The sequence below is a fragment of the Brassica rapa genome, chromosome A05 (assembly GCF_000309985.2).
Source record: "Brassica rapa cultivar Chiifu-401-42 chromosome A05, CAAS_Brap_v3.01, whole genome shotgun sequence".
NCBI lineage: Eukaryota > Viridiplantae > Streptophyta > Magnoliopsida > Brassicales > Brassicaceae > Brassica > Brassica rapa.
The window spans coordinates 2,434,533-2,451,057 of NC_024799.2; the positions used below are offsets into that span (position 1 = coordinate 2,434,533).

At 32.4% G+C, this 16,525-nt stretch overlaps 2 protein-coding genes and 1 pseudogene across 2 annotated transcripts; 1 reads left to right on the forward strand and 2 right to left on the reverse strand.

Moving 5' to 3' along the window:
• Positions 1-1,273: 1,273 nt before the first annotated feature.
• On the reverse strand, positions 1,274-3,176 carry LOC103866847 (annotated as a pseudogene).
• A 113-nt stretch (positions 3,177-3,289) lies between these two features.
• LOC103866848 (UPF0481 protein At3g47200) lies at positions 3,290-11,661 on the reverse strand. Its single transcript, XM_009144834.3, has 4 exons — positions 6,113-11,661; positions 5,430-5,965; positions 4,173-4,990; positions 3,290-3,755 (listed from the first exon to the last, which is right to left on the reverse strand). Exons 1-4 carry the CDS (start codon positions 6,119-6,121, stop codon positions 3,430-3,432), a joined length of 1,689 nt encoding a protein of 562 aa, XP_009143082.1. The 5' UTR covers positions 6,122-11,661; the 3' UTR covers positions 3,290-3,429.
• Positions 11,662-11,944: 283 nt separating this feature from the next.
• Positions 11,945-13,509, forward strand: LOC103866850 (ethylene-responsive transcription factor ERF034). The gene has a single exon (XM_009144835.3). The coding sequence runs from the start codon at positions 12,149-12,151 to the stop codon at positions 12,995-12,997; it is 849 nt and encodes a 282-aa protein (XP_009143083.1). The 5' UTR covers positions 11,945-12,148; the 3' UTR covers positions 12,998-13,509.
• Positions 13,510-16,525: the final 3,016 nt, after the last annotated feature.

Below are 16,525 nucleotides of genomic sequence, written 5' to 3' on the forward strand. Positions count from 1 at the left end.
AACTATGACTAATAAACATGTAGCAAATTTTTTAAAGATTATTGATTAAATTTCGTATAAAATAAACATCAATGCAAAGAAAGGCTCTCTTTATTAGATCTGAATTAAAATTAAACAACTTTAACCTCTTACTTTTAGTTTAAAAACTGATGAAAAAGGATTTAAATTTTTTTTTTTTTGGTAATCAAAAAGGATTTTAAATTTATTAATTAATAGCGTCGATTGGTATTGAAAGATTAAAAAATTAAGGTTTTTCGAACGAAGGTGGTGGAGGAAGATACTTAGTGGGATGATTATTTTTGCGTCACTTGGAGAACGGACGCCACCGTATCAATCAAAGTTAACACGAGGAGAAAGAAGGCGACGACGTAGGCAGTTCCGGTCCAAAGGTATTTGTAACCCGTGTAATATGTAAGAATGTAAGAAGAATCTCTCGATCCAATTATTTTTTACAAAAAATGTGTCGAATTTTCTTGATTTAAAAACACACTTCCTTTTCGATGCCAAAAAAAAAAACACTTCTTTTTCATATCGTCGATCGAAACAAATTATATTTAATATTCACCCAACCATTATTTATCACTAAATAGTGGAAAACCTACAAATTTTTTGTCAAGAAAAAACCTAAAATTAACCGACAGCTAGACTGGGAACCCTAAGTAAAAGCATTTACAATGCTTATTAGTAATGAGGTTACGAGCTTCTCAAAATCTAGGAGAGGAATTATATATCTTTCTTTTTTTGTGCACCAGAGGAATCATATATCTTAATTGTATTTTAAACTGTCGCTAGCGAAGCTCGAGTCAATGCTGGTACAAAAATATTGAACGTTCAATTATAAATTACAAAATCGAGAAAATTAGTACATTCATAACTATAGAGATTTGTTACAAAAAAAAAACTATAGAGATAATGATATGAATTATAGAGATAATGATAAAGTTTATGTTGTAGTTATCTAAATACATAGTCCTCATACGATAAGGACATTGTCTCTTGTATATATACTTGTACACTTTGATCAATACATACACACAGTTTATACACTATTTCAATAACTTTCAAGTTATTTTCCAAATTAGCTATTCGAAGTGAGTAAGATAAAGAGGAAAACAAGGTTAAATATAGTTGTGCGGAAAAGAAGTTTTGTTTCTCTTCCTCGGGGCGGAAGCAATGATTAAATATGTATAATTAAATAAGAGAAATTTTATAAGGACAATAAAATATGTATGATTCGTTTCTTCCGGTGGCAAGAACGTATTTACAAGTCCCGGGAAGGAGGGGGTGGAAGCAGTGACTTAGTGGGATCACTGTCGTCCTGAGTCACTTGGAGAACGGAAGTCACCGTCCCAATCAAAGTCAAGACCAGAATTATAACTGCTGCGATGGTGGCAGTTCCAGTCCAAAGGTCTTTGAAGTAGACTCGCCGGAGAGTTGCGAGGGATCTGTTGAGACGGTTGTCGTAGTATTTGTTAAGTCTCTCGGCTATATCGTAATAGTAATTAAGAGCCATTATCAGCGAGCCCTAAGCACATCTTGTTCACCATTTCCACCACTGATTCGGAATGTCCCAACAAATTCTTTATAACCCCTTATTTTGGATGTAACTGAAAGCATTAGTTTTCGAAAATGAAAACATATAGACAATTTTTTTTAAAATAAGTTGTCTGATTTTCCTTATATAAAAAAGAAATATTTTATTTTCCCTACGATTATGAAAACCAAATCTATGCGAACACTAGACTAGATACTTAATATTCATATGTGTAATGCTTATATATCAATATATCATGTATGAGCGTGGATGAAGCTTTTTTAAATGCAATATATATACCTTTGTTGACGAGTAATTCAACGTCTTGCTCGGTGTCGATGAGGAAGTCCAAGAAAGCGATGTAGTGACAAACATAGGCTGCGTAAGTATAATGACACTGCTCTAGTGCCATTATGTTCCTCCACAACCTTTCCGTGTGACCACGTGCTGTGAAGCAAGGCATTGTCAAAACACCACGTTCGAATTTGATCGCAAACGATGTGCCCCTCTCTACTTTATTCCCTACAATATCAACTCCTGCACTGTCTAGCTCGTCTGCGTTGTGAAGATTTTTTATTAGGAATTTCTTCGAATATTGTTCGTAAATCTGATCTTTTTTTGTCAGACCAAGCTTCTCGACACGGACACACCGAAACATAGCTGTAATATGAATGAAATTCACTTCTGGTTTGATCTTATTTTTAAAGCCAAAATTTCCAAGGATAAAGTCACGGAACGTCAAGTTATCTCCAAACTTTATGAAGAAGGGTCCAAAGAGGTTTTCCAAAAGGGAAAATGGAAGTTGGTTCTCGAGCAAGAGTAGGTCTTCAAAGATAGTGTCTCGGTGGCAAGACTCGTCGAAAAGAAAATCTCCTGTTTTGTCGATGTATCTACGTCCGGTCTGCTTTAAAAACACTAGTATGAACACCGAGTCGACGAGCATCATTTCAACGAAGTCTTCAGAGCTTATCTAGTCTGTTGATTCTGCATAGTATGTTCTTACGATTTGCTCATCTCTTACGATGATTCTTATGAACTCCTCAACTGTTTGATTCCCATACATAAGTGCAAAATTCTCAAGGTACTTCTTCTTGTGCTGCTCCATCTTCTCATATTCCAAATGCCTGCGGAAAGTTCAGAAGCAACAATACGGATAAGCTAGGAATGGGTTAAGGTAGAATATCAAAGTTGCCAAACTATAATTTAACCCCAAAAAAATATTTGTATAGCTCAATAAATATTTGACCAAAAAAACTATAGCTCAATAAATAAATATATAAGCAATTTTTTTTTTAAAAAAGTATTAAGTAGGCAACAATTTATATTTACAGTATATAACATATATTGTATATTATAATTGTAATCCAAAGACCAAACCTGAACACAAAATCCATTTTTGGTCCTACGTACTATTTTTACATAAACCAAAAAGAAAAGGGTAGAAAAACTAAACGTGATACACATGTATGCTGATTGAGTTTGTGTTGTATACCTCGAATCGTTTTTGGAGAGCTCCATGATTTGAGGTTTCTTAGAAAGAGGACCGATGAGAAGCATTTGAGGAGTGTAAGCATCTGGTCTCACATTTCGTAATCGGCATGGCACTCTCTTGGGTAGAAATTTGCTTGGTTGCATCTTTAGATCCAGGTTTACTTGTATCTCCAAGCCATTTCAAATGAAATGAATTCACATTTTGGAAAAAAAAAACATCTAGTCTTTACATAGAGATATGGGGAGCTTCCGAAAATGTAGGAGAGTAATCGAATATCTTAATTGTATTTTAAACTTTTAAGATAAAGAGGACACCAAAGTTATATATAGTTCTGTGTGGAAAAGAAAAACAATGCAAGTTTTTTTTTTTTTAAAGTTTTGTTTCTAGGTATACAAGAAACAGTCTACTTTCCTCGGGGAGGAGCTTGAGGTGGTGGTGACTTGGGGTCGCTCTGCGTCACTTGGAGAACAGAAGCCACCGTCTGAACTAAAGCCAAAATAAGGAGAACAACGGCTGCCACGGTGGTAGTTCCGGTCCAAATATCTTTGAAGTAGACTCGTCGGAGCGTGGCCACGGATCTGTGGAGACTGCTATTGTAGTGCTTTTTGAGTTTTTCAGCTATAGGCTCGTAGTAAGATCCAAAGTCCACAAGCCCTACACACAGCTTATTCACCATTTCTGCCACCGATCCTTGATGCCCTAACCAGTTCTTATTCTTCTTTATAACGTCTTTTGACGTAAAATGTGAAGATATGTTAGGCACCTCATAATTGAAAAAGGTGTCGGTCTTACGTAATACAGGAATGTTCAACATAGTTTAACCATTCCCTAAAACAATCTGAATTTGAAATCTAAACAATGTCGAAAAACGTGTTTTGGTAGCATTTTTTGTTGATAAATATTAGGACAAAGAAACCTAATATAAGGTAACCTGACTAAATAACTTGATTTGTTTCTGAAAATCTTCAAAACTAAAATTACAGTTTTCTAAAATCCTGAATCCTAAACGTATACCAGACGAGTTATAAATCACAAATCCAAAAATAAAAATCCAAAATCGGGATTGAGCACCTCAAGTTCCTATTAATGTATTATTTTGTTGAGTAATAAATTATGAACTATATCATTTTGTAAAGTGTGTTTTACCTTTCTTGACAAGCAAGTCAACGTCTGCGTCAGTGTAGATGAGGAAATCCAAGAAGGTAATATAGTTACAAACATAAGCAGAAAGAGGGTAATGACACTGCTCAAGTGCCATCATGTTCCTCATAACCCTCTCGGTGTTTTCTTCAACTGTGAAACAAGGCATCGTCAAGACTCCTCCTTTGAAAACAATCACCAACGATAAATCATTTTCTTCACCCACATTCGCAAACTCGACTCCTGCACTGTCTAGTTTGTCTGCATTGTATAGACTCTTTATGATCTTCGGTTGCTCAGCTCTAGCACCTTGCTCTTCAGGCAAACCAAGTGTTGCCACACGGACACGTCGAAACAAATCTGTAAAATGTCTGAACTTTACATCCTTTTTCAACTTCCCTTCAAACCTAAAAACTCGAAGGATAATGTCACGGAGCGTTTCCTCAAATCTAAACTGAAAGAGAAAAGGTTCGAAAAGATTTTCTAAAAGAGCATAAGGAAGTTGGTTCTCGAGCAAGATTAGGTCTTCCAGAATAGGAGTTATATGACAGGGAACATCGAAAAGAATATCTTCGTTCCTTTGATACTTTTGAGTTCCGGTCTGAAGGAAGAACCCTAGTAAGAAAACAGCGTCGTGTATGATCATTTCCACGAACTCTGCAGATTTGATCCACTCCGTTGATTCGGCATAGCTTGCTCTTATGATATGTTCATCTCTCTCAATGATTCTGCTGAACTCTATGATGGTTTCAGTCCCATATCTATGTGCAATTTCCATAAGATACTTCTTCTTGTGACGTTCCATGTTCATATAGTTCATATATCTGGAATAATCCAATCCAAATGCATTAAACTATTTATAGAAAAAATCTGAATGTTCTCAACACAAATAATACTATTGAAAGGATACTTTATTAATTTCCGAATCGTTAACGGACAAAACTTAAAACAAAGTATTCTTACGTATAGCACTTTTACATACAATTTATAATACTATGAATTTTAATATTTTATTAACATATAAACACAAATACACTAACTAAGATGTTAACATAAGCGAAAACAAACATGAAATCAAACAACAAAAACAGTTGTTAACAATCTCTTGTCCGTTTGCATTCTACAAATTTTAAAATAGTATTTGAATATACCAAAACACACTAAAATGCTATAATGATTTAAAAGATAAATGTGATTAAAAACAAACACAAAAAGAGCTTTTAGTTCGCATGATGATATATGTGTATGTATGATGATAAGTACCTTAAATCGGTTTTGGAAAGCTCAAGAGCTTCAGCTTTCTTAGAATGTTGAAGTGGACCGAGTAGAAGCATCTGAGGAGTGTAAGCCTCTGGGTTAACTCGGCGTAACCAGTTAGGCACTCTATAGATGCAACAATACTCTTTGCTAAACGAAGAAGACCATAAACCGGGAATCTCAGGTTGGGAGCCAGATGCCGGTTTAGTGTTGGCCGATATTGCCTTAGCTTTCTCAGGTTTTTTGAGGTTAAGAGCCGATGGATCACGAAATCCTTCGCTCCATTTACCCACGTTATCAGTTCCGGTTACATTCTCCATGGTTGGATCCTCGATCGCCTTTTGCTTTTGTGATTCTTCAACTTCACCTAGCGTTGCAATCTGATAAGGAGCATCCCATGGACCACGAGAACCTTCACTCCATTTAGTTACATAACCAGATCCGATTATATTCGTCTTATCCAAGATCATCTTTGGTGGTTCATTGTCAGTAAAACTGGTTAGCTTTATTCCTTGCTCTAGATCCATTAGTGGTTGCTTCTCCTACAAATAAGCATTTAGTTTTTATATGTGCATATTGAAACTTCACTAAACTAGGATTAGAGGAAGTACGTGATTATTATATGATTAAAAAACAGACGAGACCAAAAAGATAATCAGTATATATAAAATATTTTGTTTTACTCGAACCTTGGCCATGTAACATGCTGATTAGGACACCGTTGGTTATGTGAATATATTTACTTGTGCATGGATTATATTACGAGGATAGGGGTTCTTATAAGATTACAAAAGGCCAGAGGTTCAAAAAGTACGTGAAGGTGAAGCTATTTAAATCAAGCATTTATATTGCTTCTGTCTTCAGGAAATCATCCCAGTTTTTCTATTCCTTTATTGGTTTTATTTATTCGTCGGGCAAAGAATTATGCTGTCAGGATTGAAAAAGTAAAGTTCCAACGCATAACACATTTGGACTATCTGAAATTCTAACACAAGTTTCCCGCGTTTTTGCTTTACAATTACTAAAACCCATCAGAAGATTCGACTATTGGGCTTTAGTTCCAGCCAAACATTTCATTTGGATCAGAGCTAGAATAAGATTAGCCCATTGGGCTTTCATTCCAGCCCATATTTCATATTCACAAAAGTTGTACTAATTATAATTATGCAGTTATATTATTTGTTTTCAATATTCCCAACAATTTCAAATATCATAAACTACAAAGTCATTTTACGGGTTGTTGGATTAGTTTGTTGGAAAATATTTTCCAAGACTTAAGCTTACAATTCTCTCTCATTAAGGTGTGGTCTAAAAGTAAATGTGAGAAAATAGCATTTAAATAACTTAATGCATTATAACCATCGTATCTATGAAGACAACTCACTAATTATCTATAGCGTTTAGTGTTCATTGACTCTTTAAATTATTTTTCCAAGAAGAAAAACAGCAAAAGATACAATAGTGAGCATATAATCCAAATAAAGATGATCATATAATAATAAAAAGTAAATAAAGAAGCAGAAACTTCAAGAATTATTCGGGGTGGAAAATAGGAGAGAACAAAAGTTGATCATTATCAAATTTTGTCTCTTTTATGATGAAAGTTAATATGATAAATAAACTATGGAGGTTTAAACAAAAAAAAAAAAACTATGGAGACAAAGACAATTGTAGGGCAGCCACTAATATATATACAAATGATGTGATGTAGATTTGTTTCTTTCTTAAATTGTTCTTCCTATATGTTGAATCTTTCCCTTTCATGATTGGATTTGTTTATAAATTTAAATCTTATTCTAATCTTCACCCTGATAAAAAGATATTCGAAAGGTATTAACCCCAAACTTTTACAAAAGAGTGTGAGTGCTATTTTCTCAGTGGTTTTTCTCTTCCCTCTCCAACTCTCCCTATCAACTAATCACACGCGAACTCTTTATCTATATATTTGAAAATACTGATGTTGATATTACCTGCGTTTTTAATTACTTGTTTGTAATTATATAGCACGATTTATATATATAAATACCATCCGTGATGAATGACATTTTATAATGGTTTCTTCCAATTGCACATACCAAAGTGAGAAGAATTTATAGTAACCATTATGTGTATGAATCACTTAAGCATTCATTTTCCATGACTATATAGAAGAATCGCTTGTGATTGTATGTATACATTTGTAATATAAAGTACTTCGAAACCTTTTCTATTGATTTCACAAATGTTGCATTTGAAACAATGACTCCTCTTGATTTTAAGTAGAATACACGTTTTCTCACAAAAGGTATGCAATCACAATACGTATTAATATGTTAATTATGAGCGGTGTTATTATTTTATGTATAATGATATTCAGTCTGACCAAAAGCAAGATTTGGAGGATCTGATTTGGTGTGGCCCAAGAGATGTTACCACTCAACGAACTTCCACCATTACAAAAGAAAACCTTGTGATACATACATCATACATGAATGATTTAAACGGCTTACAAAGAATCACATACACATATGTTTAGATTAAGCTGACAAAGTTTTTCTTAATCATCAAATTTTACACATCCAATAAACGATTCACTAAGCATAATGGCTTAAAAGTAATTAATTATTGGAAAACTAAAATGTAATGTAGCAAATACAGGTAGCTGTTTTTTGATCAACTATGCAAGTAGCTGTTATAATACAAAATAAAAACAACCTAGATCTACGAGAAAGTAGTACATATCTCATGACTCTCGCGCATCGACCGTCGCTTAATGAAAAATATTTGATCTTCTATTTCATTTTATTATTTTTAGTACTTGTTACCTCTTTTATGGGGAAACAGAGAATTGAATGAACAAAAAGAGTTAAAGGGAACATCATATTTAAGTTTCTGAACCGCTCCCATTGTCTTTTTCAATATTTATATATGCAATTATATGCGTATGTAGTACATGTGTACGTAGCTATAAAATATACACACTGCAATATATAAATGCAGAGTTTCTATATGAAGAAATACAAAGTTTTTCTTTATCAAATAATACAAAGTCTTTTAGTTTCCACGATATAGAAGGCAATTTAGATTCAAGAACTAGGACCACATTTTTGTTATCTTTACCGTAGGATTTTACTTTCACAAAATTTTACTACCTTTTATCATACGGAACTGTCAGTATCTTAACAAGTCACCTAATACTCCAGATGGCATTACGTTTCTGGCTCCTGATTACTACCTGTTTGGTCCACTTGCTGACGCCGTCTTTGCTCGTGTCTACTAAATAAATCATAAGAAAGAAAGAACTAAACGTAAATGGAAAAAAAATCCATTTTTGTTTCACCAATTCGCTGAAATGTTTTTTTTTTCTGTGTTTGGATGACTGACTTTCTAAAATTTTCACATATATTAAAAATAATAAATATTTACTTATTTATCACTTTTATTTTGTTTTCGTTTTTACCACTTATAGTTTATATTTTAATTTTAAAATAAAATAATAAAATTAAACATAAAATAAATTTTAAAATAAAGGAAATTTTGTTATTTTTAGTGTTAGCAGTGAAATAAATGAAATTATTAGCTTTTCTAAAAATATATAGTGTTTAAGCATTTTAATAATCTATGGTATATCATTTTGTATCTAAATTACTCTCAACACATCTGACATCTCTATATATAACCAATTTTCTCTACGTTGAAAATATATAGTCGACCAAAAACAGTTATGTTTCCTTCGTCGTTGATATTTTTTATACAACTAAAAATAAGTCGCATGTGCGCCATGTGTTTCCATTGACTTATATAAAAATGTTAAATCTCGCATCAATCATCGTATATCGTTCACAGATTTTCCAACAATCTCTGCTCTCTCTTTCTTAGTTTTTAGACATTTATTTTGTATCTATCTGCACGATTATAAAATAAAATTATGTATGATAAATAATACAAAGTTTTTCTTCTTATATTCGATCAAGCTCAATCACAGTTACGTTGCGTTTAAGCTATCTTCCATGTGTTCACTTGCGGCAATTCTTGTCTTCTTGCTCTTCTTAGCAACTGTAATTACTAGGTTTTCAGGACTAAAATGTATTTTTTTTTGTGCACCGGACTAAAATGTATAAGGCTAGAATTAAAATTCCTTAACTTTTTTTTAAAAAAAATTAGCCAGATTTCTGATTTATTTCAAACCTACACAGCAACATATACTAAGAAACAAAGTGTTTTCTCAATTCGACTACTAATATAATATAACATCAGTTAAAGTATATATATATAAGTTAACTCTACACTTTATTTGTATTTTGATACCAATTAATTATAGTCCAAAATATAGAGTAAAACCAATATTGTACAAAGTTACAAATTTCAAGTACTTTTATCAATTTAGTTTTGGACAAAACAATTTCGATTGGTATTTTCCAGTGAATGCCCAAAATGTTAGGATCAAATACGAATACTAAGATAAATCTTTCATCGTTTGATTTTTCCACTTGTGTCGATCTCTAACTAGACCTATCTAATATTCTGACGTTTTATGATTACCATATACGTAAAAACGTCATTCAATTACATATATATACTATTTCATCATTCATTGTAGAGCTATCACACCGTTATGTCAAATCTATAATCACGAATTGAAGGATGAAGACTAATACCACTCATATTGTTTTTAAATAAAACTGGACTACATTATTAATCTCGTGAACCGTAATTGTGATTAACGGGCCCCATATTCCTCAATCAACTTAACAGATTCTGAATGAACAATAGCCATTCTTTCCTGAAGCGGATACTAGCTAGTTCAGTTTATATCATTACGATTAGTACTTTGTGAATATAGATCGATAGATAACTCTATACTTGTGAATAATGTATATTCAGTGAATTATTGTGTAATCACTAGCTGAGAAAATATATAAAGATTGAAGCAGTTCTTATTTATTTATTGTGGTGGCCAATGGCCATGTATATATAATAAACATAAAGTAAAGTGGGTTCTTAATTAATTATGATGCCGCCGAATCGAATATGACGTTTCAACACTTTTACCTTGGTATACAATAACATATATGGATCTGTTCTAGACATATTCTTTCACATAAATTTGATTGGGTACGTGTACGTTTTATGTTTAATCAAAATTTAATACCATGACCCATTCGTATTTAAACAAATTGTATACGTGGTATTATATTTTCATTTCAAGAAGGGAACAAAAAGCTCAATTTGACATTTGATAATGACTTACTCGAAAAATATGGCTTAGTGAACAGTGACATTGTCCAGGAAATGTGAATTTCGTCTTTATTTTATACTCAAATTATTTACGGCATGTGTAAAAAACTACCCTGGGATACATATATACTTTGTTTATTTGGACATAATTAATTAATGTGGTAACTAGTTTAATTATGTGCGTCCTTACCCACAGAGTAAGTTTTGCGGTCAGACTAAGTTCTTAACCGCCCATAAAAGGAGGCGGTAAGGAAAGAACCGTTTCAGTTTGTTTGGTCACAAGTTAGATAAACAGGCTGCACCTAGAAACGATTGGAACAAACGTTTCAAACTGGATACAGCTCAACCTTGGAAACTTACATATTAGTTGGGTTTCTTGAAATCGTAGTTATTAGCAAACGTAGACATGTTTTTAAAACCTTATCTATTACTGAATCAGTTTCTCCATTACCATAATAAAAAACTTATGTATAACGAGAGACTTGTAAAGCATAATGTACCAACTAGACCTTTCTAAATAACGTTTTTTTGACTATAAGAAAAGAGAAGAGTCTTCCGAGAGTAGACCCCAAACCAACTACCATATAATAAATAATATACTGATTAGAGTTTTTATTTTTCGAATGTGGAGTCGACTTTTAAATTAGTTTTTTTTTCACAAAAGAAGTTTATATAGTTTAATCAAATTTCAAATAATTGTATTGAAATTAGTATTGAAAATATTGAAATAATGATCTCTTTTATATAAAGAGCAAAATTTTAAGCTTTTAAAGCATGTTACAACTAAAATAACCAACTAAAAAACTAATCATTGTATAATATAATAGAAACATATTTTTATAATTTGTTGTCTAGGGAATTCTCATATTTTGTGTGGTCTCTTTCTCAATCTGATTCATCGTCTCTGTTTCTTAATTTATCCAATCAAATATGCCAAAGAAGGAAACGAGACTCTGAGAGAAATATAAATAATATCTCAATAATATATACTAAATCATATATAACGTCACATTAACCCTGATTTTATTCGGAGGAAATAAAAGTGGAAGATGGGCGATTCATATGTTAAGAGGTGACGCACATGCACGAGGGTCGGGCCATATTTAGACAAGAGGGTAAAAAGATAACAATAAATAAATTTTAACGAGTGCCATGCAATATTCTTTTATTACTAAATACGTAATATGTATTCATTCTGTTTCTTAAAAGAATGCACATAATTTTTGAGAATACGAATTTGAAATGAAACCATGTTTGTTTCTATTTATTTTTACATGGAACAAAAACTGGTTCGCTAAAACGGTGAATCACAAAAATATCTTCTTTGTTCCGTGGACCACGTTTCATCCTCCGTCATTCATTTTATTATAACCAAATACCATTATATAATATTTTTCCATATAATATGAAAAAGCCAAAGGAAAAAACAAGATTGTGGAGGAATATTAATAGCCCACTTCACATCTATTTCTGTGCAACCCTCTTTTCTCTAAAGCTTCTCTCCAACAATGGAAACACAAATCAACATGGAGAAGAGTGCTTCTCAAGTTACCTTTATCTCCGCCGTGTCCTCCTCCTCCGCCTCATTATCCTATTCCCCCACGACATCTTCATCATCGTCATCATCATCAACTTCTAACTTAGGGAACCCTAAAAGAAAAGCATCTCAAAGATCATTATCATCATTAGCCGTCCAAGATCTTGATGATCAAGGAGTGAAACGGCGGAAGACCAACGGCGGAGATAAGCATCCGACGTATAGAGGAGTACGGATGAGGAGTTGGGGAAAATGGGTGTCCGAGATCAGAGAGCCGAGGAAGAAATCAAGAATCTGGCTCGGTACTTATCCAACGGCTGATATGGCTGCACGAGCTCATGACGTGGCGGCTTTAGCCATTAAAGGTACAACGGCTTATCTCAACTTTCCTGAATTAGCCGGCGAGCTTCCTCGTCCGGTCACTAATTCTCCTAAAGACATTCAAGCTGCTGCCACCGCCGCCGCCGTTAATTGGCAAGATTCCGGCGGACTCCACGTGGATATTTCAGACATTACTGAAAAAACTGAAGCCGAGCCGAGCGGAGCAGTGATGGCTCAGTCGTTATCAGACAGTGTGGTGTTTTCTTCGGACATTATAACTCAAGAATTGTCGGAAACTTCTTGTGCCTCGACGACGTCGTTTGTGGACAAAGATAGCGACGAAGAGAAACTGTTTGATTTGCCGGATTTGTTTAACGGTGGAAATGAAATAGGGATTATTCGAAACGATGCGTTTTGGTATGACTCGTCCACGTGGCAGCTCTGTGGAGCCGATGCTGGGTTTCGGCTTGAGGAGCCGTTTTTCTGTCTTAATGACTAAATCACACTCTCCACCTCACTCTAACACCTAATTGGTTTTTATTTTTTTCCCCTTCATTTTTAATTTCTCTATTTACGTTTGGTTTGCTTTTTCTTTTTCTTTATTTTTATTTTGTTTTTAGCAAATAGACGTTTGATGAATGTTTTTGTAATATAAATGTGTTGAGAACATTTTAAAAGAAAGCTACAAACCCAAAAAAAAAAAGAACAGTCAAATATAGTGTATGAGTTTTTTTTTTTGATGTTGGTTATGAAACTGATGGTTGAAGAAGGCGACAAACTTTTGATAAATTTATTTCAAGATTTATAATAGAAAAACAAACTTAGGCGTTGGAAAAGAACATTAGTCACATGGTGATGGTGTGTTTGGATCTTTCATTTGCAACTTTTACATTTTTTTTTGTTAATTTTCTTTTCTTTTTCTATTTGTCTACTTCTTTATTGTATGTCAAAAGTGAAAGGATATAGACTGTAATAAGGTGATTGCTTTTGGCCAACACCTTACTTTGTTCACCACTATGAGGCAAGGTGAAGACTGTTATTGATTCCCAAACATATTGGACCCTTCAATTTGAAAGTGACAAATAACTTTGTTTTAGATATACAATTATCTTTTATTTAATACGCTTGTCATTACATATAACAGTGAATGGCAAAATAGGTGAAACCCACTGCACGAAACTATTTGCTCACACGGTTTAGTAAAAAGAAGAAAAAGTCCCTATCAAACTCGTTAAGACAAGTTTCACACCTTTCAAATAATAGATTTCGTCCACGATAAAAATAATCTTATTAACTATACGTAGTAGACAAAATAATTTATAATATGATGAATAATTACGATATATTCATCATATATCAATGTATTCATTCAATAGGTAAATTGGTTTATGAAAAGGGGGAAACAACAATTTATAATATGATGAATAATTACGATTTTATTCATCATATACTTTGCATCTATTTTTTTTCAAAAAAAACTTTGCATCTACTATTATTTTCCTTGACAATTGGTAATATTCGACTATATACAAAGAGCAGATATACATGCATGTATTGTATATGGTATTTGGTGAGACTTGAGGATAGTTGAAGACAGGTCACTAAATAAAAACATAGTGGGTGTAATAATGAGATCACTATCATTATCTCAATACGTAGTAATAATTATAAAATGTTGGGTTAGTTTTCTATTTTCTCATGATTTTAAGGTTTGAATGTATGTAGACAATTACAACAAATAGTTACGTCTCAGTGTGATAGCAACCTATCGATTTATTACTCATATCGTGATGTATATCTTGTTATACGTACCCCCAAAACTTCCTAATCTGTCATTTGTGTTTCTTAATTCTGGAAATGTATTAATGTTATTGAAATGGGATTATTGTATATATAAGACTGATGCATGACACTTCCACAATATATCCCATAGAATACGTAATAATCAAAATGTTCACGTTAAAACTATAGGGTAAGGTTCTATCAGGCGACACACAACAAATCTTTTTTTTTGCCATCTATTATTTGATTAAACGGGTCAAAGCCCAAAGTACAAACAGAAAATATATGTAAATAGATAATTTTAATCACTATTTCCAGTTCAATACACAATTTTTGGTGTGATATGATCATTACATGGACTTTTTTTTTTTTCAGATGTTTTTTTACCAAACAATTAATATTTTGTTTTTTCCGAAAAAGTACTTCAATTAATAACCCATACGTATTGTTCTAATATAGTTATCACACAATAGTTTAAGTGTTTCTATAAACAACCTAATAAGAAAAAAAAGTTAAACATCAATATGATTACCAGACAATAATTAGAAAAAAACTGGTCAAACAAATCTAACCAATTTTTATGGATCTCCATGCTATGGATCTCCATGCAAGACACATTGCTAGTTTAATAGTGAGATCACTATCATTAAACTATCATTAGAAATTAATTTTATAAATAGAAATTACACCAAAAAACGAGTAAACATAATATTCAAAAAAATAAAAAATAAACGTGTATCTTAAGAACAATATGCAGTTATCACAGTTCGCTATCTTTTCCATTATCTTGATTACTTTATTTTCTCTTCATGAATGTATGTGTTTGTAAAAGTTTGATTTTGTTCATCATTTATTGTTTTCACCATTGCAGTCACAGCACAATATCCTCAATAATTATTTTTTCTTCCAAATGAGATTGTTGTTACATTTTTGTTTATATAGTTGTGGATGGCCAAGGTCTTAGAGCGGTCAATTCAGCTAGAAACGATTGAAGGGGAATAATATGCCCAACCGCCCAAAAACATTTACCCAGATGTATTTGTTGTTTTGTCCCCGACGCTATTACTGAGCCCAAGTGTTACGCGAAGGAAGAAGACTGTAACCGTAACTGCAACCTATTATAAGTTATCTCGAGGACTTAATTACATCAACGATTTTAAAACAAATTATGAATAACCTTTTTATTTAATACATCCTAATAACTGCCTTCGTTTTATATGTGAATAATACAAGCTTATTTGGAGCCCAACAAATATAATTATGCCTATTGTACGTAATGCTCACTAGTTAAACCTATTTTTTCCCTTTTCTTTTGGATTTGCTATTAATTTCTAAAAAAATATTTCTACAGTTGAACTGGACTTGAAATTCAAAAAGCAAAATATAGATAAAAATGGTAATTTTATACCATCCTTGCTTTTATATATCACTTTGATGATTGATCTAACCTTAATAACAACTTAGGATGAAAAACATCTATGACAACTTTTATTCTCCAATATTTTTGATGGGAACCTTAGCCACAAAATATGTCATTTTTGTAATTTTCTTCGCCTTATAAAAAGATGAATACTAATATACTTATTCCCATGTGGCAATAAGGCGATTTCACCCAGCCTTAGTTTTAGGACATGATAGTTTTAAACACAGCGATTATAGGGATGAGTGTGGAAATTTTCAGTTACAAATAGTTGTCGTCTCAAGTGTTAATAAGTATATCATATGACCATTTCAACAATTAGTTGAGATTAGTGTATTTGCAGGATATTTTTGACTAATTAAATAGCATATACAATACAGTTTAGTAATAAATTAATAATATACTTATTTCTTAACATGTATCATATAATATTCTTATATAATTAAAATAATGTTATTTATAAAATAAAAATTTGGACATTTGTTTTAATTTCTGTGTTCATATATATACATTTCTTCAGACATCTATCACAACTGATTTATATATAAGATTGAATCTAGTACCAGTTAAATTTTACAATGAAAATATTTAATAGTAAGATATAAATATATGCTTTCAACTTAAAATCTTATAATAACTCACAACGCAAATACCTAAGCCGGTAGACTTTAAAATTAATTATAAAGAATATAATATACTAATAAAAATATTAGTATTACTGAATAATAAGTACTGATGTTATATATATATACAAATGTCAAATGACGGGTGGATGTTCCGGCGACGCGTGTATGCCTGGTTGAGGCGATGATGACACGTGTCTCC

Coding starts and splice junctions, on each gene's coding strand:
- LOC103866848 (XM_009144834.3), bottom strand. Junction 4,991..5,429: donor CTTTCCAAAACCGATTTAAG/GTACTTATCATC, acceptor GGATTATTCCAG/ATATATGAACTATATGAACA. Junction 3,756..4,172: donor TGACTTGCTTGTCAAGAAAG/GTAAAACACACT, acceptor TTACGTCAAAAG/ACGTTATAAAGAAGAATAAG.
- LOC103866850 (XM_009144835.3), top strand. CDS start 12,149: ATGGAAACACAAATCAACATGGAGAAGAGTGCTTCTCAAGTTACCTTT.